This window comes from Phyllobates terribilis, unplaced genomic scaffold, assembly GCF_046119375.1.
Source record: "Phyllobates terribilis strain yellow unplaced genomic scaffold, ASM4611937v1 Scaffold_29__1_contigs__length_15306474, whole genome shotgun sequence".
In the NCBI taxonomy this organism is placed as follows: domain Eukaryota; kingdom Metazoa; phylum Chordata; class Amphibia; order Anura; family Dendrobatidae; genus Phyllobates; species Phyllobates terribilis.
Genome location: NW_027362789.1, coordinates 7442528 through 7469093, shown reverse-complemented (window position 1 = coordinate 7469093; position 26566 = coordinate 7442528). Strand labels below are relative to the sequence as shown.

At 45.2% G+C, this 26566-nt stretch overlaps 2 protein-coding genes across 2 annotated transcripts in view; both read right to left on the bottom strand.

Annotated features, from left to right (window-relative positions):
- LOC141178694 (uncharacterized) overlaps positions 1-11284 on the bottom strand; it is a 58413-nt gene extending 47129 nt beyond the window's left edge. The window contains exons 1-2 of the mRNA XM_073660578.1: positions 11249-11284; positions 3086-4708 (exon numbers count right to left, since the gene is read on the bottom strand). Coding sequence (XP_073516679.1) covers positions 3086-4708; positions 11249-11284 — 1659 coding nt within the window. The remainder of the gene's footprint in view (positions 1-3085; positions 4709-11248) is intronic.
- A 1202-nt stretch (positions 11285-12486) lies between these two features.
- LOC141178692 (gastrula zinc finger protein XlCGF66.1-like) lies at positions 12487-26341 on the bottom strand. Its single transcript, XM_073660577.1, has 5 exons — positions 26287-26341; positions 18332-18415; positions 18030-18209; positions 17823-17946; positions 12487-12500 (listed from the first exon to the last, which is right to left on the bottom strand). The coding sequence occupies exons 2-5, from the start codon at positions 18407-18409 to the stop codon at positions 12487-12489; spliced, it is 396 nt and encodes a 131-aa protein (XP_073516678.1). The 5' UTR covers positions 18410-18415; positions 26287-26341.
- Between the last annotated feature and the right edge of the window lie 225 nt (positions 26342-26566).

The following is a 26566-nucleotide window of genomic DNA, read 5'->3' as shown; positions in this document are numbered from 1 at the left end:
ACTTTTGAAAAAAATCCCTAGCCGAACCCTAACCCTAACACCAACCCCAACCCTAACCCTAACACAACCCTAACCCATGAGTTTATTTTTTACGCCGTTTCTTGTGCGGTATAAGTGATTAGACGATTTTATTCTTTGGGTCGGTGCGATTACAGTGATATCAGAATCATAGCGGGTTTTTATGATTGACAGCTGTCACACACTGAAAGACGCTTTTTTTTGCAAAATCTAGTTTTTGCGTCGCCATATTTTGAGAGCTATAATTTTTCCATATTTTGGCCGACAGAGTCATATGATGGCTCGTTTTTTGCGGGATGACTTGACGTTTTTATTGGTACCATTTTCAGGCACTTGACATTTTTTGATTGCTTTGTATTCTGATTTTTGGGAGGCAGAATAAAAAAAAAACAGCAATTCCAGAATTTTTTTTGTGTTTTTTTTTTATGCTGTTCCGCATGTGGTAAAATTGATAAGGCAGCGTTATTCTTCGGGTCAGTACGTTTACAGCTGTACCACGTTTATATAGTTTTTCTATGTTTTGGCGCAGTTACACAATGAAAGCTATTTTACAGAAAAAAATATTTTTTTGCATCACTTTATTCTGAGAGCTCTAACTTTTTTATTTTCCGGCCGATGGAGCTGTATGGCGGCTTGTTTTTTGCGCGACAAGATGACGTTTTCAGCGCTACCATTTTTATTTATATTCATCTTTTTGATCGTGTGTTATTTCATTTTTTGTTTGGCGGTATGATGATAAAGCTAGTGGGACAGTTTTATAGGTCAGGTCGTTCCAGACGCGGCGATACCAAATATGTGGACTTTTATTTTTTTTTTCATAATAATATTTATTGATGGGTACATTATATTTTTATTTTGGGTGGATTATTTTTTTTATTTTTTTTTTTACAATTTTTTATTTTTTTTTCATTTTTTAACACTTTTTGGATTTTTATTCTGTGTCCCACTCTGGGACTTCACTTTTTTTATTCTGATCGCCTGTATAGCACAGGAATGCAGCACCATCCCTGTGCTATACAGGCTGTCAGTGCTGCACAGGGAGAAGATAGTTTGGTCATGCACTGCGCATGACCAAAGAATCTTCCTGCTGTCCGGTGACCCAGATGTTGTCATGACGACATCGGGTTGTCATGGCAACATCCGGGAAGCCGCTGCAGACAGCGCTGGAGGCCGGAAGAGGAGGTGAGTATTGCGATCACCTCCCCTTGCCACCGCAATGGTGCGTTTGCAACATTGAGGGGGTTAATGTGCCGGGAGCGGTGCGGGACCGCTCTCTGCACATAGTACCGGGTTTCAGCTAACACCCGACGGCGATAGCCCCGCACCGCTTATGTGCGGGCGCGATCGCCATATGACCTAATAGTACGTCATTGGTCCAATCGGCCCAGGTCACCAAGACTTACTATTAGGTCATACGTCAGAAAGGGGTTAATATTAGACAGAATAGAATGGGTTCACCTTGTCGTGGTGGGATAGCTTTCATGCTATTTTTGATGAAAAACAGTGTTCCGAAGAACCCTATTTTATTTAAATGCACTTTTGCTTTTTATTCACTTATAGCAGGGTTTATGTCCATTTTGCTTCTTGTAGTTTTTTTTTATTAGATGGAAGTTGTTGCCATTAGATGAAAGTTGTTGCCATTAGATGGAAGAAGTTGTTGCCATTAGATGGAAGTTGTTACCATTAGATGGCTCCCGGTCTCCTCAGCGATGCATCCGGTCTCTAGTACGGCTCGCGGTGGTGTGAAAGGCCCTTTCATGACGTCATTTAGTCATGTGACAGGTTACGCGACAGCCGCGTCAGCGGTCATGTGACCTGTCACATCACTAAATGACATCATGGCAGGTCCTTTCACACCACCGCGACCCATACAACACACCGGACCCATCGCTGAGGAGACCGGGGGCCATCGGAAGGTAAGTATAATCTTTATTTTTTTTTATTTTAAATTCTATTTTTAACAGGTACTGTGGTACCCAGGTCTGGATGAGAGTGTCCTCTTCTCCAGCCCCGGGTACCATCCGCACATTGAATCACTTAATATCCGCTTGTGCACATGTAGTCATGCGGATATTAAGCGATTCAATCCAAGTCAATGGTGGCAATTACATTGCGTGTCTGCAAAATTAATGGACATGCTGCATATTTTTACGTAATGATAATACACAGCGGATATTTCCGCAGCATGTGCACAGCACATGCGGATTATCATTGGTGACCATGGGGCACGTATTACCAAGCGTTTTTAAACGTTTTTGCTGCAGAAATTCCGCGGCAAAAACGCTTGAAAAACTCATAGTGGGCACACAGCCTATGCGTGTATGTATTTGTCTTTGTATATGTCTGTATATGTTTGTTTGTGTTGGTGCGGACTCATGTTGTAACTGGGGGGGCACCGTGCGGCCTCATGCTGTATCTGGGGGGGTGCCGTGCGGCCTCCAGCTGTATCTGGGGGGGGCGCCGTGCGCCTCCGGCTGTATCTGGGGGGGCGCTGTGAGGCCTCCTGCTGTGTATAGGAGGAATATGTGAAAGCTCATATTATACAGTATGAGACCCTACATACATAGGGGGATGTCAGCTTCTTTAATTGTGCTCAATATTAAGTCATACAATTAATATAAAAAAATAATTATAATTAATATATTAATATTGTGCAGAATTAATTTCACTTGAACTATCACATGATCTATCAAAGGGGGATCATGTGACAAGTCACGTGATACATCAGGTGTGTGTGTGGGAGGTGGGGCCACGCCTTCAAAACTGCCCGGGGCCCTTGCTACTCTTAATCCACCCCTGTGTGTATAGGATTATAATGTTTATTACAATATTATGGTTATATAAGAATTACAAGAATGTGAAATGTTAATTGTAAGATATACTAACTGCAAGTTATCAGATGGTAATGGGCAAGCTGAAAGGATATACAGGAGAGATGCAGGTATGTCATCCCTATGGTATGTTATTTTATTATGGTATGTATTGGTTTCTTGTTTTGTAAAAAAAAAAACTAACGAAAAAAAAATCTCAATAAAAATTTATTGGATTAAAATAAAATAAAATAGGAAAAAGGCTTCTCCCCTGTGTGGGTTCTCTGGTGCTTAATCAAAGCAGGTTTTTGGTTAAAACATTTCCCACATTCTGAACATGAAAAAGGCTTTTCCCCTATGTGAGTTCTCTGGTGCGTAACCAAAGCTGATTTTTGGTTAAAACATTTCCCACATTCTGAACAGGAAAAGGGCTTCTCCCCTGTGTGGGTTCTCTGGTGCTTAATCAAGCCTGATTTCTGGTTAAAACATTTCCCACATTCTGAACAGGAAAAGGGCTTCTCCCCTGTGTGGGTTCTCTTGTGATTATCAAGAATCATTTTACGATTAAAACATTTCCCACATTCTGAACAAGAAAAAGGCTTCTCCCCTGTGTGAATTCTCTTGTGACTATCAGGATTCATTTTACGATTAAAACATTTCCCACATTCTGAACAAGAAAAAGGCTTCTCCCCTGTGTGAGTTCTCTTGTGACTATCAAGAATCATTTTACGATTAAAACATTTCCCACATTCTGAACAGGAAAAGGGCTTCTCCCCTGTGTGGGTTCTCTGGTGGCTATCAAGATGCGCTTTCCGGTTAAAACATTTCCCACATTCTGAACATGAAAAAGTCTTCTCCCGTATGTGGGTTCTCTGGTGGTTATATAGATACACTTTCTGGTTAAAACATTTCCCACATTCTGAACATGAAAAAGGCTTCTCCCCTGTGTGAGTTCTGTGGTGCTTAACCAAAGTTGATTTCTGGTTAAAACATTTCCCACATTCTGAACAGGAAAAGGGCTTCTCTCCTATGTGGGTTCTCTGGTGGTTATTTAGATATGCTTTCTGGTTAAAACATTTCCCACATTCTGAACATGAAAAAGGCTTCTTCTCTGTGTGGGTTCTGTGGTGCTTAACCAAAGCTGATTTCTGGTTAAAACATTTCCCACATTCTGAACATGAAAAAGGCTTCTCCCCTGTGTGGGTTCTCTGGTGGCTATCAAGATGCGCTTTCCGGTTAAAACATTTCTCACATTCTGAACATGAAAAAGGCTTCTTCCCTGTGTGGGTTCTCTGGTGGTTAACGAAAACTGATTTCTGGTTAAAACATTTCCCACATTCTAAACAGGAAAAAGGCTTCTCCCCTGTGTGGGTTCTCTGGTGGTTATGAAGATGCTCTTTCCGGTTAAAACATTTCCCACATCCTGAACATGAAAAAGGCTTCTCCCCTGTGTGAGTCCTCTGGTGGATATCAAGATGTGCTTTCTGGTTAAAACATTTCCCACATTCTGAACATGAAAAAGGCTTCTCTCCTGTGTGGGTTCTCTGGTGATTAACAAAAACTGTTTTCTGGTTAAAACATTTCCCACATTCTGAACAGGAAAAGGGCTTCTCCCCTGTGTGGGTTCTCTGGTGGTTATGAAGATGATCTTTCCGGTTAAAACATTTCCCACATTCTGAACATGAAAAAGGCTTCTTCCCTGTGTGAGTTCTCTGGTGGATATCAAGATGCGCTTTCTGGTTAAAACATTTCCCACATTCTGAACATGAAAAAGCTTTCTCACCTGTGTGGGTTCTCTGGTGATTAACAAAAAATGATTTCTGGTTAAAACATTTTTCACATTTGGAACAAAAAAATCTATTGTCCACTGTGTGTATTTTCTATTTCCATTTTCTGAATGTGAAAATGATTTCTTTGCTTTAGGAGCAGTTCGTTTTGTAATGCTTATTTTATTTTGATTTTCCTTAGTAGTCGGTAATAAATCAGAAGATAGGACCTGTTTCATAGGATCAGGTGATTGATGTTTGCTGTGAAGGGATGATGGTATATCTGGAGTAATGGCATTCACTTCAATTGTATCTTGTGGGATCTCAAGATCATCAGATTTAAAAATCTCCTGTCCATCTGATCTTGTGGTACAGTCATCTGCCAAGAAAAAAAAACAATTATTAATTTTGAATAAAATATCAATGAAATTTATATTTTTGAACATTTCTACTTAAAATGTCTAAACAAACACATCCCTGGGTTACATGCTAATTGTAGCATCGGCGTCTCTGCCTCCTGCTAGGCAGAGACGCCGTCCCTCTCACCTTCCTGTTCAGCGCGCGGCATCCTCCAGCGCTCCTTCCCTCGCTGCTGCCGGCGCGCGCTCCTCCCCGGGCACTGTGCTTAGGGTGCGCGCACGCACGCTCCCCCTCTCTTAAAGGGACCGTGTGCGCCGTCCTAAGGAGTCCCCGGCCAATAGCCGGAGGACTTCCCATATATAAGGCACCTCCTCCAAAATGGAGGTGCCCGAGCAAAGTTGTTTGTTCCACCACCCGGCCCCGTTACAGTTTGCTCGGGCCATGGAATCCGGTGGCGCCCAAGCTCCCTCGCTCTCTGACCTGTTCCACGAAGTCTCCCTTCAGAGATCCCAACAGGAATCCATCCTGAACCACCTGTGCAATGTCAACTCCCACCTGGACACACTGACTGCTCCACCTGGACCTGCCTCCAGTCGTACGACTCACGCCCCGGCAGCGCCGCTACCCATCAATGCCATGGTACCCGGTCCAGGTCCTCGGCTCTCTGCACCGCCTCGTTTTGGTGGAGATCCCGCCTTGGCTCGAGGCTTCATTAACCAGTGCACCCTGCATTTTGAACTCTTGGCACATCACTTTACCACCGGGCCAAAGTGGCTTTCATCATGTCCCATCTCACTGGTGAGGCACTGGCTTGGCTAAATCCCTTGTGGGAGAGAGGGGATCCCCTGGTATCCAACTTGTCAGATTTCCTCACGGCTTTCCGGAAAGTCTTCGATGAACCGGGACGAAAGACCTCGTCAGCCTCCTCTCTGCTACGTCTCCGCCAAGGGAGTCTCACCGTAGGTCAATATGTCATACGGTTTCGTACCCTCGCTTCTGAGCTTGCCTGGGATAACGAGGCCCTGCTGTCCGTCTTCTGGGAGGGACTTTCCGGACGGATTAAAGATGAACTTGCCGGTCGGGACATCCATACCACGGACGACCTGGTGTCACTAGCTACCCGGATTGACATCGGTTCCAGGAACGTACCAAGGAAACCACCCGTGAGAGAAGGTTTCCCCGCCTTGCTCCTAACTTCCAGAGACCTGTCTCTTCTTCAGTCACTCCCCGGGCGCACTCACCCGAGCCCATGCAGGTCGACCAGACCAAGTTGGTCAAATCCCGCCAGGAGTCACGCCGGGCTGAGGGGAGCTGTTTCTATTGTGGCAGCAAGGAGCACCTGATCCGTTCCTGCCCGGAGAGGCCAGGAAACGCCGGTGTCTATGATCGCTCGGAGAGGTCGTCCTAGACAAAAGTAAGTCCTCTCCCTCCCTTACTTTGTCTGTCTCTCTCTCCTGGGGAGAGGATCGGCACTTTGAAATCGCCCACCTGGACTCTGGAGCTGCTGGGAACCTCATCTCCCAGTCCTTGGTAGAGAGATACCGTATTCCCACCAAGCCTCTCACTGAACCTTTGTCAGTTGCCTCCGTGGATGGTAGACTCCTTCCAGTACCCATCCTGCTCGTCACTGAACCCTTAACTCTGCAGGTGGGAATGCTGCACTCAGAGAAGATCTCCTTCCATGTGCTATCCGGACTCTCTCACTCCCTGTTGCTTGGTCTACCTTGGCTCCAGACACATGAACCCGTACTGAACTGGCGATCCGGTGAAGTACTCCGGTGGGGTCCAGACTGCCATAAGACCTGCCTGGTTCCGGTCTGCCCAGCTCGCCCTCCACCTACTCCAGCTAATCTACCCGGTCTCCCGGCTCCATACTGGCCCTATGCGGACATCTTTGGTAAAAAGGAAGCAGAGACTTTGCCACCCCATAGGCCATATGACTGCCCGATCGACCTGGTACCTGGCGCCACTCCTCCCCGTGGGCGTATCTACCCATTGTCTGCGGCCAAAACCCGGGCCATGTCTGAATACATTGAGCTAAAATCTGGCTAGGGGATTTATCCGAAAATCTACCTCCCCGGCTGGAGCCGGATTCTTCTTTGTCAAAAAGAAAGACGGCTCGCTACGTCCCTGTATAGACTACAGAGGACTCAATCTAATCACTGTAAAAAACAAATACCCCCTGCCGCTCACCTCCGAATTGTTTGACCGTCTCAAGGGCGCCAGGATCTTCTCCAAGCTGGATCTACGAGGAGCCTACAACCTGGTCCGTATCCGTCAAGGAGACAAGTGGAAGACAGCATTCAATACCCAAGGCGGTCACTATGAGTACCTTGTGATGCCCTTTGGTCTCTGTAACCTGGACAATATCTTGGTCTTCTCTCCGGATCTCTCCACACACCGGAGGGATGTTCGCCAGGTCCTGCTTATACTTCGGCAGAACCACCTCTATGCCAAATACGAAAAGTGCCTCTTCGACCAGACCTCCCTTCCATTCTTGGGCTATGTTATCTCCCAGACAGGCCTGCAAATGGATCCCGAGAAGCTCTCTTCCGTTCTAAAATGGCCCCGTCCAGAAGGTCTGAAGGTGATACAGCGATTCCTGGGCTTCGCCAATTACTATCGTCTTTTCATCCCACACTTCTCGTCCCGGACTGCTTCCATATCTGCGCTTACCCATAAGGGGGCAAATCCCAAGGTATGGTCGCCTGAAGCCGAGGAGGCCTTCCTTTCCTTAAAGAGAGCCTTCGCCTCTGCACCGTCCGGACTGTAATAAACAATTCTACCTGGAGGTTGATGCCTCCTCCTCCGGAGCCGGAGCGGTACTCACCCAAAAATCTTCTACCGGGAGAATGGTAACCTGCGGCTTCTTCTCCAAAATCTTCTCCTCGTCTGAGCGCAACTATTCCATAAGAGACCGTGAATTACTAGCCGTCAAATTGGCACTGGGGGAGTGGCGCTATCTGCTTGAAGGGGCTCTTTACCCGGTAATCATCTACACGGATCACAAAAACCTGGCATATCTCCAAAATGCCCGGAGACTCAATCCTCGCCAGGCCCGGTGGTCGTTGTTTTTTGCCCGCTTCGACTTCATTCTTCATTTCCGCCCGGCGGACAAGAACGTCAAAGCTGATGCCTTGTCCCGGTCCTTCCTGTCCTCCGATCAAGAGGAGGAGCCTACGCACATCATTGACTCCTCCAAGGTGATGAATGTGGCCCCCTTGGATCTGACTCGTCTTCCACCCGGTAAGACGTTTGTAGCAGTACCAGATCGGGAGAGGGTTCTTCGCTGGGGACATTCCTCTAAACTAGCTGGCCATGCTGGCCAAAAGAAGACCTTCCAGCTCATTTCCCGGCATTACTGGTGGCCTACCCTGCGAAAGGACGTCGTGGACTTCGTTGCGGCCTGTTCATCCTGTGCCCGTAACAAAATTCCCAGACATTTACCAGCTGGCCATCTCCAGCCCCTTCCCGTACCTGCTGCTCCATGGCAGCACATTGCTATGGACTTTATCACCGATCTTCCTGTTTCTGCCGGTTGTACAGTCATTTGGGTGGTCGCTGACCGCTTTTCTAAAATGGCCCACTTCATTCCCCTGCCTGGTCTCCCATCTGCACCCGAGCTGGCTAAAGACTTTATTCGCCATATCTTCCGTCTCCATGGCATACCTCTCCACATTGTGTCGGATCGTGGGGTTCAGTTCACCTCTCGCTTCTGGAGAGCCACATGTAAGCTGCTAGACGTCACCCTGGATTTCTCCTCCGCTTACCACCCACAGTACAATGGTCAAGTGGAGCGGATCAATCAGATCTTGACCAGCTACCTCCGGCACTTCGTTAATGCCCACCATTCGGATTGGGTGGATCTCCTACCATGGGCTGAATTCTCTTATAAGAGAGCGAATCCTCTTCCAAATCCCCGTTCTTTATAGTCAGTGGCCAACATCCCCGGATTCCAGTTCCTGTCTCCGCTTCTGTGGACAACCCTGCCGCGGAGTCTCTTGTCAGCGAATTTTCTACTATTTGGGAGAGTACCAGGTCCGCTCTTCTTCTGTCCTCCGAGCGGATGAAGAGATATGCTGATAAGAGACGTCTGGATCCGTCTCAATTTCGTCCAGGAGACAGGGTTTGGCTCTCTTCCAAACATGTGCAGCTCAAAGTACCCTCCTACAAGTTGGGCCCTCGATTCATCGGACCTTTCGAAGTCCTCAGGCAAATTAACCCAGTGGCCTACAAATTAAAACTCCCGGCCAACCTACGCATTCCCAACTCTTTCCACGTATCCCTCCTCAAACCCGTTGTCCTTAACACTTTTTCCGACAATCCAGGTACTCCTCCTACTCCGGTTTCTGCTGAGGACGTCTTTGAAGTGGAGAGTATCCTGGCCACCAAGAGGGTAAGAGGGAGAACCTTTTATCTGGTGGATTGGAAGGGGTTTGGTCCTGAGGAAATAACTTGGGAACCCAGGGAGAACATCAACGCTCCGCTTCTCCTTGAGAAATTTCTCTCTGGCCTAAAAAAGGGGGGGCCTAAAGGGGGGGTACTGTAGCATTGGCATCTCTGCCTCCTGTTAGGCAGAGACGCCGTCCCTCTCACCTTCCTGTTCAGCGCGCGGCGTCCTCCAGCGCTCCTTCCCTCGCTGCTGCCCCTCTCTTAAAGGGACCGCGCGCGCCGTCTTAAGGAGTTCCCGGCCAATAGCCGGAGGACTTCCCATATATAAGGCACCTCCTCCAAAATGGAGGTGCCCGAGCAAAGTTGTTCCAAAGCATACTCACCTCTGCTTCAGCCCCCAGGTCCCGTTGCCAGCCTGTCTGCTAGTCCTGTTTGCCTGCTTGTCTTCTCTTCAGCCCGACAGTCTGCCTTCTGCATCCGCCAGTCTGTCTATGGGCGAGTCCACCTGTGGACCAGGAAGCACCTGCCAATTACCTGTCTGCTACCTGCCGTACCTGCTAGCCCGCTCACCTGGGAGCGCTCACCTGCTACCCGCCTGCTAGCCTCCCTGGAGGCTCCGCCGTCACTTGCCGTGACCACCTGCCTGCCAGCCAAGAGACTCTTACCCGCTCAGCTGTCTCTTGCCGTGACCGCCTGCCTGCCAGCCAAGAGACTATTACCCGCTCGGCCGTCACTTGCCGTGACCGCCTGCCTGCCAGCCAAGAGACTATTACCCGCTCAGCCGTCACTTGCCGTGACCGCCTGCCTGCCAGCCTAGAGACTCTTACCCGCTCTTCCGTCACTTCCCGTGACCACCCGCCTACTCACCCGGAGATTGATACCTACCAGCTGTGTCCTCCCGCTACTCCGGTCAGTCCCAGCTACCTGACCCGTGGGAGCCACCTGCTCTATTACAAGGTCGTCTCCAGTATAACATCTGCCCCTCGGGGTTCCGCCTTGTTCCTGGGCACAGAGGTTCTACCACCCGGCCCCGTTACACTAATCCAGGGAAATGAAGAAATATATGCTCAAGTTTAAAAATCTATTTTATTAGACACAAATCTAAAAAATAGAGGATTTTAAATATTCCACTAATTTTTAGATTTGTGTCTAATAAAATAGATTTTTAAACTTGAGCATATATCTCTTCATTTTCCTGGATCAGCATGTAGCCCATGGATCTTTTTGTTTAGATTGATTTAGAAGTGGTATGCAATCTTAATTTATTTTTCAGTGGGATTCTTGTGTCAATTGTACTTAAAATGTCTGTAGAAATGGCAAGTTATTGACAGAATGACAGTTCACAGTCTAATAGAAAACCTCATAGGATGAACCAGTAGAGCGTGGTGTCCAACTGTTCATTCTGCCTCCAAAATATGGAGTAAGAAGCCATCAAAAAATGTTATGTAGGCTAAAATAATACCAATAAAAACGTCTACTCATCTAGTTAAAAACAAGCCCCCACTCAGGTCCATCATCTGTCAGTGGAAAAACAGAGGTTTCCACATTATTAGTGGCTCAAAGACTTGAGAATCAACATGGCTTCCATAAACCAATCCAGCAATATCCGTTCTCCTGAAGTCAGATCTCCCCCTCACTTCTGCGCCTTGCAGTGCGCTAAACCACATTTAGCATCCATGTATTTGGCATTACTATAGTGAGAAGAACCCATTTAATTGATGGTGTGTGTCTCCTGGAGCACAATCTGGGCACTATGTGTTGGGTAAAAAAATAGGCAATGAGCAATTTTTACGCACCAACATCCACTGCGTGCTAATTTCTAGAAAGTGCCTGTGGAGTCAAAATAGTCACTACTCCTATAGATTAATTCACTGAGGGTTATAATTAGCAAAATTAAGTCACTTTATGGGGATTTATATTGTCCTGGTTTTCTGACATTTTGTCATATTAGGGCTTCTGTAAATGGTGCATCCCATCTCCTCTGGGATCTGCTCCTGCGACGTCTGCTTCTCTCGCCAGAAGCCGCCTTATTCAACCTGCAGGCAGCGCTGGTGATCGAAGAGACCTCAGAACAGAAGCTACTGGGCGGTACAGCTTCTGTCCAGCCACTAAGATTAGGTAGCTGGGACCAGTAGTACCATCCAGTCTGGCAGTATGGGTGTGTGTGCTGTCCAGCTGGATTAATCTGCTCCCTGCTTCAGCCAACTGGAGAGCACCGCACCCTACTAAAGCTGGAGCATATTGCCGGAAGCTGCCAGATACAGCCTTGTTCTCCTCTGGTTCAGTCCTCTGTGCTCAGCTCCCGGCTTGTGTATTTGCTTCCTGTTGTGACCTCGGCCCGTTTACTGACTACTCTTGTGTCTTCTGATTTTGTATTTTCTCTGCCCTCTTGGTTCTGACCCGGCTATCTGACTATTCTTCTTCCCATTTCACACCACAGAACAGCAGGTAACACCGTGGCCCAAGCCTAGGGGTCTCTGTGTAAGTCCAGATCCATGTAGAAGGGTTAAATGATGATGAGCAAGGCAAACCCTGGGATCTGGAAAATGGAGTAGATGTGCCCAGACAGTAGTGTATGACCGTATATAGGGGATTGTCGGATTCAAGAGAAGTTGGAAAACAATTTATCAGGTCCATTTGTTTCCTATTATCCTTTGTGAAGAATTTAAAAAATTATCACCACATAAAGTGACACACGTCAGATTTAAAAATGGGGCCTGATTAGAAACACAAAACTGGCTGCGGGAAGAGGTAAAATCAGAGTATTTTGGGCACTAACTACTGTAGTCAAAACTGTGACTATAGACAATAACACATCTACTGAAATGATCAAACTCAACAGTCTTCATCAGTAAGTAGTGAGTAACTAGTGGTGAAACCTCTCTGGGGTAATTAGAGTATGGGGCTCGGTGGCTCTGGGCAATCTAAACTATCGTAAGGGACAATATTTTCTATCAGATGAGTTTCAAGAAGAAATATTAGACATTGAAAGAAAACTTTTTATAATAGTGCAGAGCTGAGGTGTCTTAAATTTAGACCTCGGGCATTGGGAAGAGGTAATGGAGACCTACTTTTAAAGACTACCAGGGAGTTACAGAGTCACATAAGTGAGTCAGGCCGATCCCACCACAATAAAGCTATCATACAAATAAACCTGTCAAAAAAGACAGAATAAAAGATATGTTACATCCTCAACAACAACGTATGTATAAGGAAGAGCTCCAACACTAAACCGGAGTCGCACTCATTTATGGTGGAGCATTGGAGCTACTATGAGTCCTGACCAGGAGAGTAGAGAAAGTATTAGTGCCCCCATTTCAGGAGAGATTGTGCAGTAATCTGAATTCCTTAGGATTGAAAACATAATGTAATTTATGACGTGGAGTGAATCCATGAAACCAGGGCTCGAGCCAACACATCTCCTGCAGGCGAGAATAAATGTATATTACAGCCATCAGCCACGCACAGCTTAGAGATATATCATGGCACAGGTGTAATGTTTTCTGTATAGTTTATCACAATCCTGTTTGAAGTTAGTTGGTTTGAAAAGAAATTGAAAAGTCAGGATAAAGGGAAAGTCTGAAAGGAAGGAGAAAATATGAGTATCATGGCATAAAAATGTTATTTTTATTAAATAATCTTAACCCCTTTACGCCTGAGGGTGGTTTGCACGTTAATGACCAGGCCAATTTTTACAATTCTGACCACTGTCACTTTATGAGGTAATTACTCTGGAACGCTTCAACGGATCCCGCTGATTCTGAGATTGTTTTTTCGCGACATATTGTACTTCAGGATAGTGGTAAAATGTCTTCGATATCACTTGCGTTTATTTGTGAAAAAGATCGGAAATTTGGCAAAAATTTAGAAAATTTAGCAATTTTCAAAATTTGAATTTTTATGCCCTTAAATCAGAGAGATATGTCACACAAAATAGTTAATAAATAACATTTCGAACATGTCTTCTTTACATCAGCACAATTTTGGAACCAAAATATTTTTTATTATTAGGGAGCTATAAGGGTTAAAAGTTGACTAGTGTTTTCTCATTTTTACAACAAAATTTGCGAAACCATTTTTTTAGGGACCACATCTTATTTGAAGTGACTTTGAGGGGCCTTTATGACAGAAAATACCCAAAAGTGACACCATTCTAAAAACTACACCCCTCAAGGTGCTCAAAACCACAATCAAGAAGTTTATTAACTCTTCAGGTGCTTCACAGGAATTTTAGGAATAGGGAGGAAAAAAATTAACATTTTACTTTTTTTCCCAAAAATGTTACTTTAGACCCCAATTTTTTTATTTATGCAGGGGTAACAGGAAAAAATGGACCCCAAAATTTGTTGTACAATTTCCCCTAAGCACGCAGATACCCCATACATGGGGAAAAAAACACTGTTTGGGCGCACGGCAGGGTTCAGAAGGGAAGGAGAGCCATTTGACTTTTTGAATGTAAAATTTGCTTGAATAATTAGTGGACGCCATGTTGCGTTTGGGGAGCCCCAGATGTGCCTAAACAGTGGAAACCCCCAACAAGTGACACCATTCTGGAAACTAGACCCCTCAGGGAACTTATCTAGGTGTGTCGTGAGCACCTTGAACCCCCAGATGCTTCACAGAAGTTTATAACATGGAGCTGTGAAAATAAAATTTTCACATTTTTCCCACAAAAATATTTTCCAGCCCCCAGTTTTGCATTTTCATAAAGGTAACAGGAGAATGTGCACAATACAACTTGTTGTGCAATCTCTCCTAAGTAAGCCGATACCCCATATGTGGGGGAAAACCACTGCTTGGGCGCACGGAAGGAAAGGAGCGCTATTTGACTTTTTGAATGTAAAATTTGCTTGAATAATTAGCGGATGTGCCCCTGATGTGCCTAAACAGTGGAAAACCCCTACAAGTGACACCATTTTGGAAACTAGAGTACGCCAATACCCCATATGTGGGGAAAATACACTGTTTGGGCACACACCAGGGTTCAGAAGGGAAGGAGCACTGTGCGACTTTTTGAACGCAAAATTGGCTGGAATCAAGAGCGGACGCTATGTCGCATTTCGGGAGCCCCTAATGTGCCTAAATAGTGGAAACCCCCCACAATTGACTCCATTTTGGAAATGACAGAATTTGATAACATTAGGTCATCCTATTGAATAAGTTGTCATTAGTCTTGAGCGCAAGTGCTCGCTACTTGAGTTTGCATCGGGTACTCGGGTATGCACCAAGTATCAAGGGTGCTTGTGTGACATGCTCGAGTCCCTGCCCCACATGTTTCATGGTTGTTAGACACCCAAAAAAAAACATGCGGAGATTGCTCATGCATGGCAGGCGATCCCAGCAACGTTTTTTTTGGCCGCGAAGCATATGGGGCAGAGACTTGAGCATGTTACTCGAATACCCAAGATACTCAGTGCATACACGAACATCCGATGCAAACTCAAGTAGCGAGCACTTGTGCTCAACACTGGTCGCCATATCGTCATCATTTTTTTTTTCTTTACTTTTGAAAAAATACCAAACCCAACCCCAACCCTAATACAACCCCAACCCTAATCCCAACCCAACCCTAACCCAAACCTAACCCCAATCCCACCCTAGCCAACCCTAACCCCAACCCTAGACCCAACCTCAAACCTAACCCTAACCCCAACCCTAGCCCAACCCTAACCCCAACCCTAACCCTACCCTAGCCCCAACCCAACCCTAACCCTAGCCCAACCCTAACTCTAGCCTAACCCTAGCCCAACCCTAATCCTAGCCCAACCCTAACCCTAGCCTAACCCCAACCCTAGCCCAACCCTAACCCTATCACAACCATAACCCTAGCACAACTATAACCTTAGCACAACCCTAACACAACCCTAACCCTAGAGTTTATTTTTTTACACTGTTCCTCGTGTGGTATAAGTGATTAGACGACTTTATTCTTCGGGTCGGTGCGATTACAGCGATACCAGAACCATATCGGGTTTTTATGATTGACAGCTGTCACACACTAAAAGACACTATTTTTGCAAAGACTAGTTTTTGCATCGCCATATTTTGATAGCTATAATTTTTCCAGATTTTGGCCGACAGAGTCATGTGACAACTTGTTTTTTACGGGACAAGTTGACGTTTTTATTTGTACCATTTTCGGGCATGTGACATTTTTTGATCGCTTTCTATTCCAATTTTTGGGAGGCAGAATAAACAAAAAACATCAATTCCGGAATTGTTTTTATGTTTTTTTTTTATGCCGTTCCACGTGTGGTAAAATCGATAAGGCAGCTTTATTCTTCGGGTTAGTACGTTTACAGCTGTACCACATTTGTATAGTTTTTTTATGTATGGGCGCTTTTACACAATAAAAACTATTTTCTAGAAAAAATAACTTTTTTCTATCGCTTTATTCTGAGAGCTATAACTTAATTTTCAGATGATGGAGCTGTATGGCGGCTTGTTTTTTGCGGGACAAGATGACGTTTTCAGCGGTACCATTTGTCTTTTTGATCGCGTGTTATTCCATTTTTTGTTTGGCGGTATGATGATAAAGCATTGTTTTTTTGCTTCGTTTTTTTTTTTTTTTTTTTTACCGTGTTCACTAAAGAGGTTAACTAGTGGGACAGTTTTATAGGTCAGGTCGTTCCGGACGGGACGTGGTGATTCCAAACAATGTACTTTTATTGGTTTATTTTTTTTTCATAATAAATAAATATTATGGGTTCAAAATATTTTTATTTTTTGGAGATTATTTTTTTCATTTTTTTTTTAAATATATATTTTTTTTTTCACTTTTATACTTTTTTTTTTTTTACTCTTACACATTGTCCCACTATGCGACTTTCACTTTTTGCAGCCTGATCGGCAGCATGGCATAGAGAGCAGCCTCTTGAAAAATCCTCATATCTAACGGGTGAAACGCGCGTTGAGGCATGCTGTCACTTCCGCACACTCCTCTGTGACACCCTGCGTCTGCTTTGGAGCTTAGTGATTTGGTGAGTTTAAGGGCATATGTACTGTTGAATTTGACATTCTCTTTGGTTCATATGGGAACCTTGAATGTCATATGCCTATAATGATATTAATTATGTGCTTACCTATCTCCCTTACTACCATCTCATGCTTTTTGGAATATAACAACATCGGGCTCCCTTTGCACCGCACGGTGTTTCGATCTATTGCACACCATGTTAATTATATGTATTGGATTTATTGAATTATTTATTTTAAGATTATTTAATAAAAATACAATTTTATGCCATGATGCTCATATTGTTAGAACTCTCCTGTTAGTTTTTTTCTATTTTGGTCACGTGACCTGCTGCCTATTTATTCCAGCTCCGCCCTTCTGGCTTTGCTGGACTTCAGTGTTGTTTGACTCTCTATCTAGCCAGGTGCTTTTGTACCTATCTCTCTAGTTCGTTTGGTCCTTTGGACCTCTAAGTACTTTTTGTCTGTTTGTCTTTTTGCTCCGCTACAACATCTGCTAGGAGGTGTCCAATTTTGTCCCAGTCCTTAGTTCTTTTAGGGACCCCTCCCTTTATTCTATAGGTCTGCGTTCAGACTAGCTGAGGACGAAGGCGGGTCTGTTCACAAGGAACAGGTCGCCCGCTGCAACGTAGGGAATCAGCTTAGTCTTATTGTAGGGACAGATTCCCTTTCTTTCCTTAGTTCTTGTAGCAGATCATAACACATATTGTCTCCTTCCTTTCATACCTTTTTGAGTAGGCAATTGTTGTGTGTTGGGCTAGTTGTTGTTGGCCTTTGACCGACCTCCCTGGCTGACTATAAAATTATGTGGGACGTTGTTTGTCTATTAAAGGGAAACTCTGTTGTTATTGTACAGAAATTCACACTTGGCCCTCACTGCATATTTAATGTTGTAGAACATAAAAGTGAAGTTTGGCCAGAAAGACTGGACCTGGTCTTGTAGGGACCATATGAGGACATTCAGCGGCACAGAAGGGAGAGAAGGTAGATTCATCCAATGTGACTTCTCTGCATTTAGTGGTCACTACTCACCTGGGTAGTCATATGTAGGAATCTCCTCTTTACACTGCTCATCACCCCTCACATATGTCTCTGTAGTATTAATATGGGTCACATCTTCACCCTGAAACAAATATTGTAAAAGTCAAAAACAGATGAGAAGTCACATCTATGATCAACTCTAATCCTGTCACCTCCACCGTTCTCATTACACAAGTATAAAACATATAATACTGGTGGATAAAACAAGACTGAGCACAAGACCTTCACAGCTGTGTACACATCATAGGGGAGATCTCATGACACCTTCTCGCCATCAACCTGATGATCCTGAGGAACATTGGGATCTTCTTGTTTACAGTCCTGTGGAAGAAGAGGACGGGGACATCTGTCTGGTGTTGTCCTCTTACTGGATAGATCTGGAGGAAACACATACAGGGACTGAATTCATTCTTTACATACAGATAATTATAGGCCGGGTGTATTTAGTCCTGTCTATTACCTGGTGATGTGAGGGGCTGGGGAACCTCCATCATGACGTCCTTATACAGATCTTCGTGTTCTTCTAAATACTCCCACTCCTCCATGGAGAAATAGACGGCGATATCCTGACACCTTATAGGAACCTGACACATACAATGATACCGTCATCCCCTCTATCCCTTCATAGCGTTACTGTATAATGTCCCAGCATTCCCAGCAGTGTTACCTCTCCAGTCAGCAGCTCAATCATCTTGTAGGTAAGTTCTAGGATCTTCTGGTCATTGATGTCCTCATGTATCAGGGGGTGAGGTGGAGGTCCTGTGATTGGGCTCAGGGGTCTTTCCCATCCCTCAGACACAGGGTCCTGGCAGCGCTCACTAGAGGTCTTCTTCACTACTGTGTAATCCTGGTTATGGAGAGACACATTAATAAATCTCACTACAGACATTTCCTCACCTCTCCAGTTCTGTCCATCTGTTATTCCCAGAGATAAGAATGATGTAATGTGACGTCATCAGAATCTCTCACCTCTCCAGTAAGCCGGAAGAGGATCTCTAGGGTGAGGTGTAATATCCTCTTCGCCATCTTCTTTCTGTCTCTATCCATTCTTCTCTAGGAAAGTGATATAGATAGATTATTAGTATCTCATATTGTGGGAATCTGAGTGGACTGAATATGAATTGGTGTAAAATCTATAAAATTCTGTGTAATAAAAAAAATTAATAGCATTGTGATGCCGGTATAAAGCAATAATGTGGTAGAGCACTTCATACATCTTGAGGTCATACAGAGATACCTATGTGCTATCAGTTGGGATTACGGAAGTTATAAAATAATTCAGGTAATTTAACAATATACATCTCACCACTCCATGATAAGTTCTAGAAAGAAGAGGTCTTCTATCTCCACCACCTACTCTACACTGTGCACAATTATTAGGCAATTTGTATTTTTGATGATTACTTTTATTATTTAACATCTCCAGTGCTGTCGGTCAATCCAAAGGGTAATAAACCTGAATATTTAAGAAAGTAAAAGTGAGGTGTTGTCTTAGGAGAATATCTCTGTGTCCAGAATTATTATGCAACTATATGAAAAATGTAAATTTTCCATCTTTGTTTATTTTCATCTGTTTTAGTGAGAATAAGAACCAAACATCTCAATGTCCAAAAATACATTTCTGACATTTAATAAAAATATATCAGTGACCAATATAGCCCACATTCTTATCAACACCAGTGATAAGCCATCCATCCATGGAGTCCATTAGTTTCTTAATCTGTTGACGATCATCTTTGTGGGCAGCACCAACCATAGTCCCAGACACTGATCAGAGAGGGGACTGTTCTCCTTCACCATAAATCTCGAGTTTAAGAAAAGCTCGAAAGTTCTCTCTACGGTTTAGGTCCAATGAGGAAAAGGCCATTTCATTATGTCATTATTTTTTCATCTTTAAGACCTTTTCTTCGGCACTGAGCAGTCAAGACTTTCATGCTGTGATTGAGAATTGTCCTGCAGAACAATTCTGTTTTTTTTTTGAATGATGAAGATTTTTCTGTACCTCTGCTTAAAGAAAGTGTCTTCTAAAAACTGGCAGAAGGTTTGGGAGTTGATTTTGCGCCTAATTGTAACTTGAAAATGTCCAACTAGTTCATCTGTAATAATACCAGCCCACAGCAATGCCCATCTCCACCTCGCTAGCGTCTGAAACGAAGTCAAGGTCTGTGCCCATTACTGATTCAGCCATGAGCCCATCCATCTGGTCGTCAAGAGTCAGTCTCATCAGTCCATAAAACCTTTGAAAAATCTGTCTTCAAATATTTATTGACCAAGTCTTTTCTTGTGTCTTGTTCAGTGGTGATTGATATTCAGCCTCGGCCTTGTCTCTGATCACTGAAACCTAGTTCTTCTGGGCCTCCAGGGAGGCTGCAGTTCTGGAATACGACAGCACTGGAGGATAATATCTTCCTTGTCGCTTCAGTTTGAGTCATCCGAAATCTTTTGCAGTTAATGCTATTTTTTTTTCTTTTGTGACCCTATACACTTTTGAAGGTTCTGTGGTCACTCCCCAATATCTGAGCAATTTAAGGAGTGCTGCATCCCTCTGTAAGACTTTTAAACATTTTTGAGTTCTTATTGCCAGTTAAAACTCTTTTTGGCCCATTTTGCCTGAGGAAAAGAAGCTGCCTAACAATTCTGCCCCCCTGATAAAAGGTGTCAATATCCATAGGCCACCCACCCCGCATTACACAAATACACATCACCTGATCTACTTCATCCAACAACATACGTTTATATAGCTGGCATTTGGAGAATCTGCATAAAAATTACGATATGGTCAAAACATTCACTTGCCAAATAATTGTGCACACAGTGTATGTTTCAAAGTGATCAAGAAAATTATTTTTTATTCTCAACTGCTATAAGCTATGGGTGCAATGTTCAGGAATCATCCTTCAATCCATAGAACATGGATTCCACATCTCACTCTCGACAAAGCCAAAAAGTGAAAATAGTTGGGCAATATTCTGAAGCTTGTCTCCATTGTGATTATGATATGTTATAAGCAAGTTTGAATCTCTCAGTTATTTCAGTGTGTATTAGGGGTGCACTGTTTTATATGGCAATACAAAAAGAAACACTGGCATGGTGGCACCTAGCAGGGTACAGTGTATGCTCAGGAGTTACAAAAAATAAATGATTACACCAAGTCTTGTAGATTTCAGCAAAAGAGAAGAACAACCATATTAGTGGTGTTGGGCACTAAAACTATGGGGGTAACAAAGATGAGGATCATTACTGTACAGTACAGACCAAAAGTTTGGACACACCTTCTCATTTAAAGATTTTTCTACATTCACACTGAAGGAATCAAAACTATGAATTAACACATGTGGAATTATATAGTTAACAAAAAAGTGTGAAACAACTGAAAATATGGCTTATATTCTAGGTTCTTCAAAGTAGCCACCTTTTGCTTTGATGACTGCTTTGCACACTCTTGGCATTCTCTTGATGAGCTTCAAGAGGTAGTCACTGGAAATGGTCTTCCAACAATCTTGAAGGAGTTCCCAGAGATGCTTAGCACTTGTTGGCCCTTTTGCCTTCACTCTGCGGTCCAGCTCACCCCAAACCATCTCGATTAGGTTCAGGTCTGGTGACTGTGGAGGCCAGGTCATCTGGCGTAGCACCCCATCACTCTCCTTCTTGGTCAAATAGCCCTTACACAGCCTGGAGGTGTGTTTGGGGTCATTGTCCTGTTGAAAAATAAATGATGGTCCAACTAAACGCAAACCGGATGGAATAGCATGCCACTGCAAGATGCTATGGTAGCCATGCTGGTTCAGTATGCCTTCAATTTTCAATAAATCCCCAACAGTGTCACCAGCAAAGCACCCACACACCATCACACCTCCTCCTCCATGCTTCACGGTGGGAACCAGGCATGTAGAGTCCATCCGTTCACATTTTCTGCGTCGCACAAAGACATGGTGGTTTGAATCAAAGATCTCAAATTTGGACTCATCAGACCAAAGCACAGATTTCCACTGGCCTAATGTCCATTCCTTGTGTTCTTTAGCCCAAACAAGTCTCTTCTGTTTGTTGCCTGTCCTTAGCAGGGGTTTCCTAGCAGCTATTTTACCATGAAGGCCTGCTGCCCAAAGTCTCCTCTTAACAGTTGCTGTAGAGATGTGAATGCTGCTAGAACTCTGTGTGGCATTGACCTGGTCTCTAATCTGAGCTGCTGTTAACCTGCGATTTCTGAGGCTGGTGACTCGGATAAACTTATCCTCAGAAGCAGAGGTGACTCTTGGTCTTCCTTTCCTGGGGCGGTCCTCATGTGAGGCAGTTTCTTTGTAGCCCTTTATGGTTTTTACAACTGCACTTGGGGACACTTTCAAAGTTTGCCCAATTTTTCAAACTGACTGACCTTCATTTCTTAAAGTAATGATGGCCACTCGTTTTTATTTACTTAGCTGCTTTTTTCTTGCCATAATACAAATTCTAACAGTCTATTCAGTAGGACTATCAGCTGTGTATCCACCTGACTTCTGCACAACACAACCCAATTTATAAGGCAAGAAATCCCACTTATTAAACCTGACAGGGCACACCTGTGAAGTGAATACCATTTCCGGTGACTACCTCTTGAAGCTCATCAAGAGAATGCCAAGAGTGTGCAAAGCAGTCATCAAAGCAAAAGGTGGCTACTTTGAAGAATCTATAATATAAGACATATTTTCAGTTGTTTCACACTTTTTTGTTAAGTATATAATTCCACATGTGTTAATTCATAGTTTTGATGCCTTCAGTGTGAATGTACAATTTTCAAAGTAATGAAAATACAGAAAAATCTTTAAATGAGAAGGTGTGTCCAAACTTTTGGTCTGTACTGTATATGGCAATGAGAGGGGGGCTAATACTTTATAGGGCACTATAGATGGTTATAGCACTATGTGGAAGTGCGGAAAAATGGGCAGGACACCTAAAGAGAGTAATGAAAAATATATATATGAAAAAGACAAAATATTAAAAAACACAGAAACAATAAATCTTTATATCATTCCCCTCCCCCAAAGTAAATAGCAAAATGTAATACATTGAAATAATTATTCGGTATTGCCATGTACGTAACAGCCTGAATTAATAAAAATTTAGAAATATTTTTTTCCATATGGTATAAATCGAAACACTAGGAATAATGTTTTTGATCACCACAATTCCACATAAAAATGTAATAAAAAGCTATTAAAATGTCATATTTCCTCCAAAATTGTATCAACAAAAACGAAGAAAACAAGAAATAATCATTGACTCTGGTCCATCGATGGAAGAATGAAAATAGTTACGGGTCTCAGTAAATGGAGACACGAAAAAATTGTTAGATACTAAATTTTCAGCCCTGGTGACATCATAACTATAGCGCATTAGACCGCTGCAATCAACCACTGATCTCAGAACTGATGCCAATTTATTCAGATTGAACCGTTGAGCTCAGTGACTGGTTGCGGTTGTCAGACACGCTAAAGACATGACATCACCACTGCAGCCAATAAAGAAGACCCGAGCAGCAGCAGAGAGCCGGCACTGGAGCAGGGGAAGGTGAGTAATGCTGATTATAATATTTGTTACACAGGCTCGTAGATTGTGTACAGAACACTGAAATGGGAAACCTCTTCTATGATACTCCTCTCTGCTGTTGGCCCAGGGCACATTGTGATGTTCAAAGTTGTAATGAGCCTTAGCCTGAGGATAGACAGGAATAATGAGGAGATGGCCTGAGCGCAGAGAGGAACGCTGAGGAGATTGTCTGAGGGAAGAGAGGAACGCTGAGAAGGCAGCCTGATTGCAGAGAGGAATGCCAATAAGATGGCCGGACGTCAAAGAACGGTGAGGAAATGCGTTCAGGGTACAGAAGAGCGCTGAGGAGACAGCATGAGGGTAGAGAGGAGCGCTGAGGAGACAGCCTGAGGGTAGAAAGGAGCGCTGAGAAGACAGCCTGAAAGTGGAGAGGAATGTTGAGGGGATGGGCTGAGGTTAGATATGAGCACTAAGGAGGCAGCCAGAGAGCAGAGAAGAAAGGAGATGGCCCGAATACAGAGAAGAGTAATGAGGAGACGGCCTGAGAGCAGAGAGGATCACTGAAGAGACAACCTGAGGGTAGAAAGGAGCGCTGAGGAGACAGCCTGAGCATAGAGAGTAGCACTGAGGAGACAGCCTGAGGGTAGAGAGAAGCATTGAGGAGACAGCCTGAGGGTAGAGAGGAGTGCGAAGGAGGCAGCTTGAGAGAAGAGAGGGACACTGAGGAGACAGCCTATGTAGAGAGAAGCGCTGAGGAGACTGCCTGGGAGCATAGAAAAGCGATGAGGGGACAGACTGAGGGCAGAGGGGAACACTGAAGAGATGGCCTGAGAGCAGAGAGGATCACTGAGGAGATGGCCCGAGAGCAGAGAGGAGCGCTGAGGAGACGGCCTGAGAGCAGAGAGGATTACTGAGGAGATGGCCTGAGAGCAGAGAGGAGCGCTGAGGAGATGGCCTGAGAGCAGCGAGGATCACTGAGGAGATGGCCCGAGAGCAGAGAGGAGCGCTGAGGAGATGGCCTGAGAGCAGAAATGAGCGCTGAGGAGATGACCTGAGAGCAGAGAGGAGCGCTGAAGAGATGGCCTGAGAGCAGACAGGAGCGCTGAGGAGATGGCCTGAGAGCAGTGCTGAAGAGATGGAGTGAGAGCAGAGAGGAGCGCTGAGGAGATGGCCTGAGAGCAGAGAGGAGCACTGAAGAGATGGCCTGAGAGCAGACAGGAGAGCTGAGGAGATGGCCTGAGAGCAGTGCTGAAGAGATGGAGTGAGAGCAGAGAGGAGCACTGAGGAGATGGCCTGAGAGCAGACCGGAGCACTGAAGAGATGGCCCGAGAGCAGAGAGGAGCGCTGAAGAGATGGCCTGCGAGCAGACAGGAGCACTGAGGAGATGGCCTGAGAGCAGAGAGGAGTGCTGAAGAGATGGCCTGAGAGCAGAGAGGAGTGCTGAGGAGATGGCCCGAGAGCAGAGAGGAGAGCTGAGGAGATGGCCTGAGAGCAGAAAGGAGCGCTGAGGAGACGGCCTGAGAGTAAAGAGGAGCGCTGAGGAGATGGCCTGAGAGTAAAGAGGAGCGCTGAAGAGATGGCCTGAGAGCAGAGAGCAGTGCTGAAGAGGTGGAGTGAGAGCGGAGAGGAGCGCTGAGGAGATGGCCTGAGAGCAGAGAGGAGCGCTGAAGAGATGGCCTGAGAGCAGACAGGAGAGCTGAGGAGATGGCCTGAGAGCAGTGCTGAAGAGATGGAGTGAGAGCAGAGAAAAGAACTGAGGAGATGGCCTGAGAGCAGACCGGAGCACTGAGGAGATGGCCTGAGAGCAGTGCTGAAGAGATGGAGTGAGAGCGGAGAGGAGCACTGAGGAGATGGCCTGAGAGCAGAGAGGAGCGCTGAAGAGATGGCCTTAGAGCAGACAGGAGCGCTGAGATGGCCTGAGAGCAGTGCTGAAGAGATGGAGTGAGAGCAGAGAGGAGCGCTGAGGAGATGGCCTGAGAGCAGAGAGGAGCACTGAAGAGATGGCCTGAGAGCAGACAGGAGAGCTGAGGAGATGGCCTGAGAGCAGTGCTGAAGAGATGGAGTGAGAGCAGAGAGGAGCACTGAGGAGATGGCCTGAGAGCAGACCGGAGCACTGAAGAGATGGCCCGAGAGCAGAGAGGAGCGCTGAAGAGATGGCCTGAGAGCAGACAGGAGCACTGAGGAGATGGCCTGAGAGCAGAGAGGAGTGCTGAAGAGATGGCCTGAGAGCAGACAGGAGTGCTGAGGAGATGGCCTGAGAGCAGAGAGGAGTGCTGAAGAGATGGCCTGAGAGCAGACAGGAGTGCTGAGGAGATGGCCCGAGAGCAGAGAGGAGAGCTGAGGAGATGGCCTGAGAGCAGAAAGGAGCGCTGAGGAGACGGCCTGAGAGTAAAGAGGAGCACTGAGGAGATGGCCTGAGAGCAGAGAGGAGCGCTGAAGAGATGGCCTGAGAGCAGACAGGAGAGCTGAGGAGATGGCCTGAGAGCAGTGCTGAAGAGATGGAGTGAGAGCAGAGAAAAGAACTGAGGAGATGGCCTGAGAGCAGACCGGAGCACTGAAGAGATGGCCTGAGAGCAGAAAGGAGCATTGAGGAGATGGAGAGCAACGAGGAACGTTGATGAGACCAACAAGAAATTCAAAGGAGATGGTCTGAGGATAGAGAGGAACACCAGGGAGACAGCCTGAGCATGAATTTATGAGAACAAGAACAACTTAGGTGAGAAATATGAGGGGAATCTTGACAGAAAGTTGACGGAGCTCATTGTAGTCAGTGGGGACAGTCGGGCTCTGCTCCTGGGCATCTAGTTATGAATCCGTCACCAGTCTTTTTTCCATTGCTCTATTCCTACAAAGGAACAGAACAACGGATGGATTTAGCAGTAAACACAGCCTTAAAGGGGTTGTCCATTTATTTTGTGTGTTCAAGGTAGAATTAAATGGTAATGGGTGTGGTTAGGGGTTGGAGGAATGGTTATGGACGTGGCCTAAGGCAGGGTTCCCCAACTCCAGTCCTCAAGGCCCACCAACAGGTCATGTTTTCAGGATTTCCTTAGTATTGCACAGGTGATAATTACATCACCTGCACAGGCAATAGTTACATCACCTGTGCAATACTAAGGAAATCCTGAAAACATGACCTGTTGGTGGGCCTTGAGGACTGGAGTTGGGGAACCCTGGCCTAAGGTGTTGTCATGATGTACAATCTATCCCTCTTTATCTTCTGTGACAGTTGGGAGGTCAAACAAATGTAGAAATCTAATTGTTTTTGTAGCTGAAAAATGCAATGTGTGAATAAAGTCTATAGAGAGTGTGAGCCCCAATGGGGACAGTGATAATAATGTGTGTACAGCAGCTGCGGAGTATGGTGGCGATATAGAGAATAATGGGGAATCTCCACATACCTCCACCTGCAGAGCCGCCACCACATATATGGCTGTTCTGTGCGTACAGGACCTGTGATGAGGTCACAGGAGGGGAGGAGTCAGGGGTCACATGATCAGGGGCCTCAGTGGATGCAGGACTCTGCTGTACCCTGTAGGATGGAGCGTGTACAAGTGTTTAGTGTGTGATGAGCGTCTTTATTAGGTTATAGGCCAGACACTATGTACCACACTTATCTGTGTGACTGGCGCCCTATACCGGCCTTATCTATGTGCACTTATAATACTACGCAGCCGCCCC

What these genes read in the sequence shown, in the direction of transcription:
- LOC141178692 (XM_073660577.1), bottom strand. Translation starts at nt 18,409, where the DNA reads ATGGATAGAGACAGAAAGAAGATGGCGAAGAGGATATTACACCTCACC. An exon ending in TCTTCCGGCTTACTGGAGAG is followed by an intron (nt 18,210 to 18,331) that starts GTGAGAGATTCT and finishes CTCCATAACCAG; the next exon opens with GATTACACAGTAGTGAAGAA. An exon ending in TTGAGCTGCTGACTGGAGAG is followed by an intron (nt 17,947 to 18,029) that starts GTAACACTGCTG and finishes TGTATGTGTCAG; the next exon opens with GTTCCTATAAGGTGTCAGGA.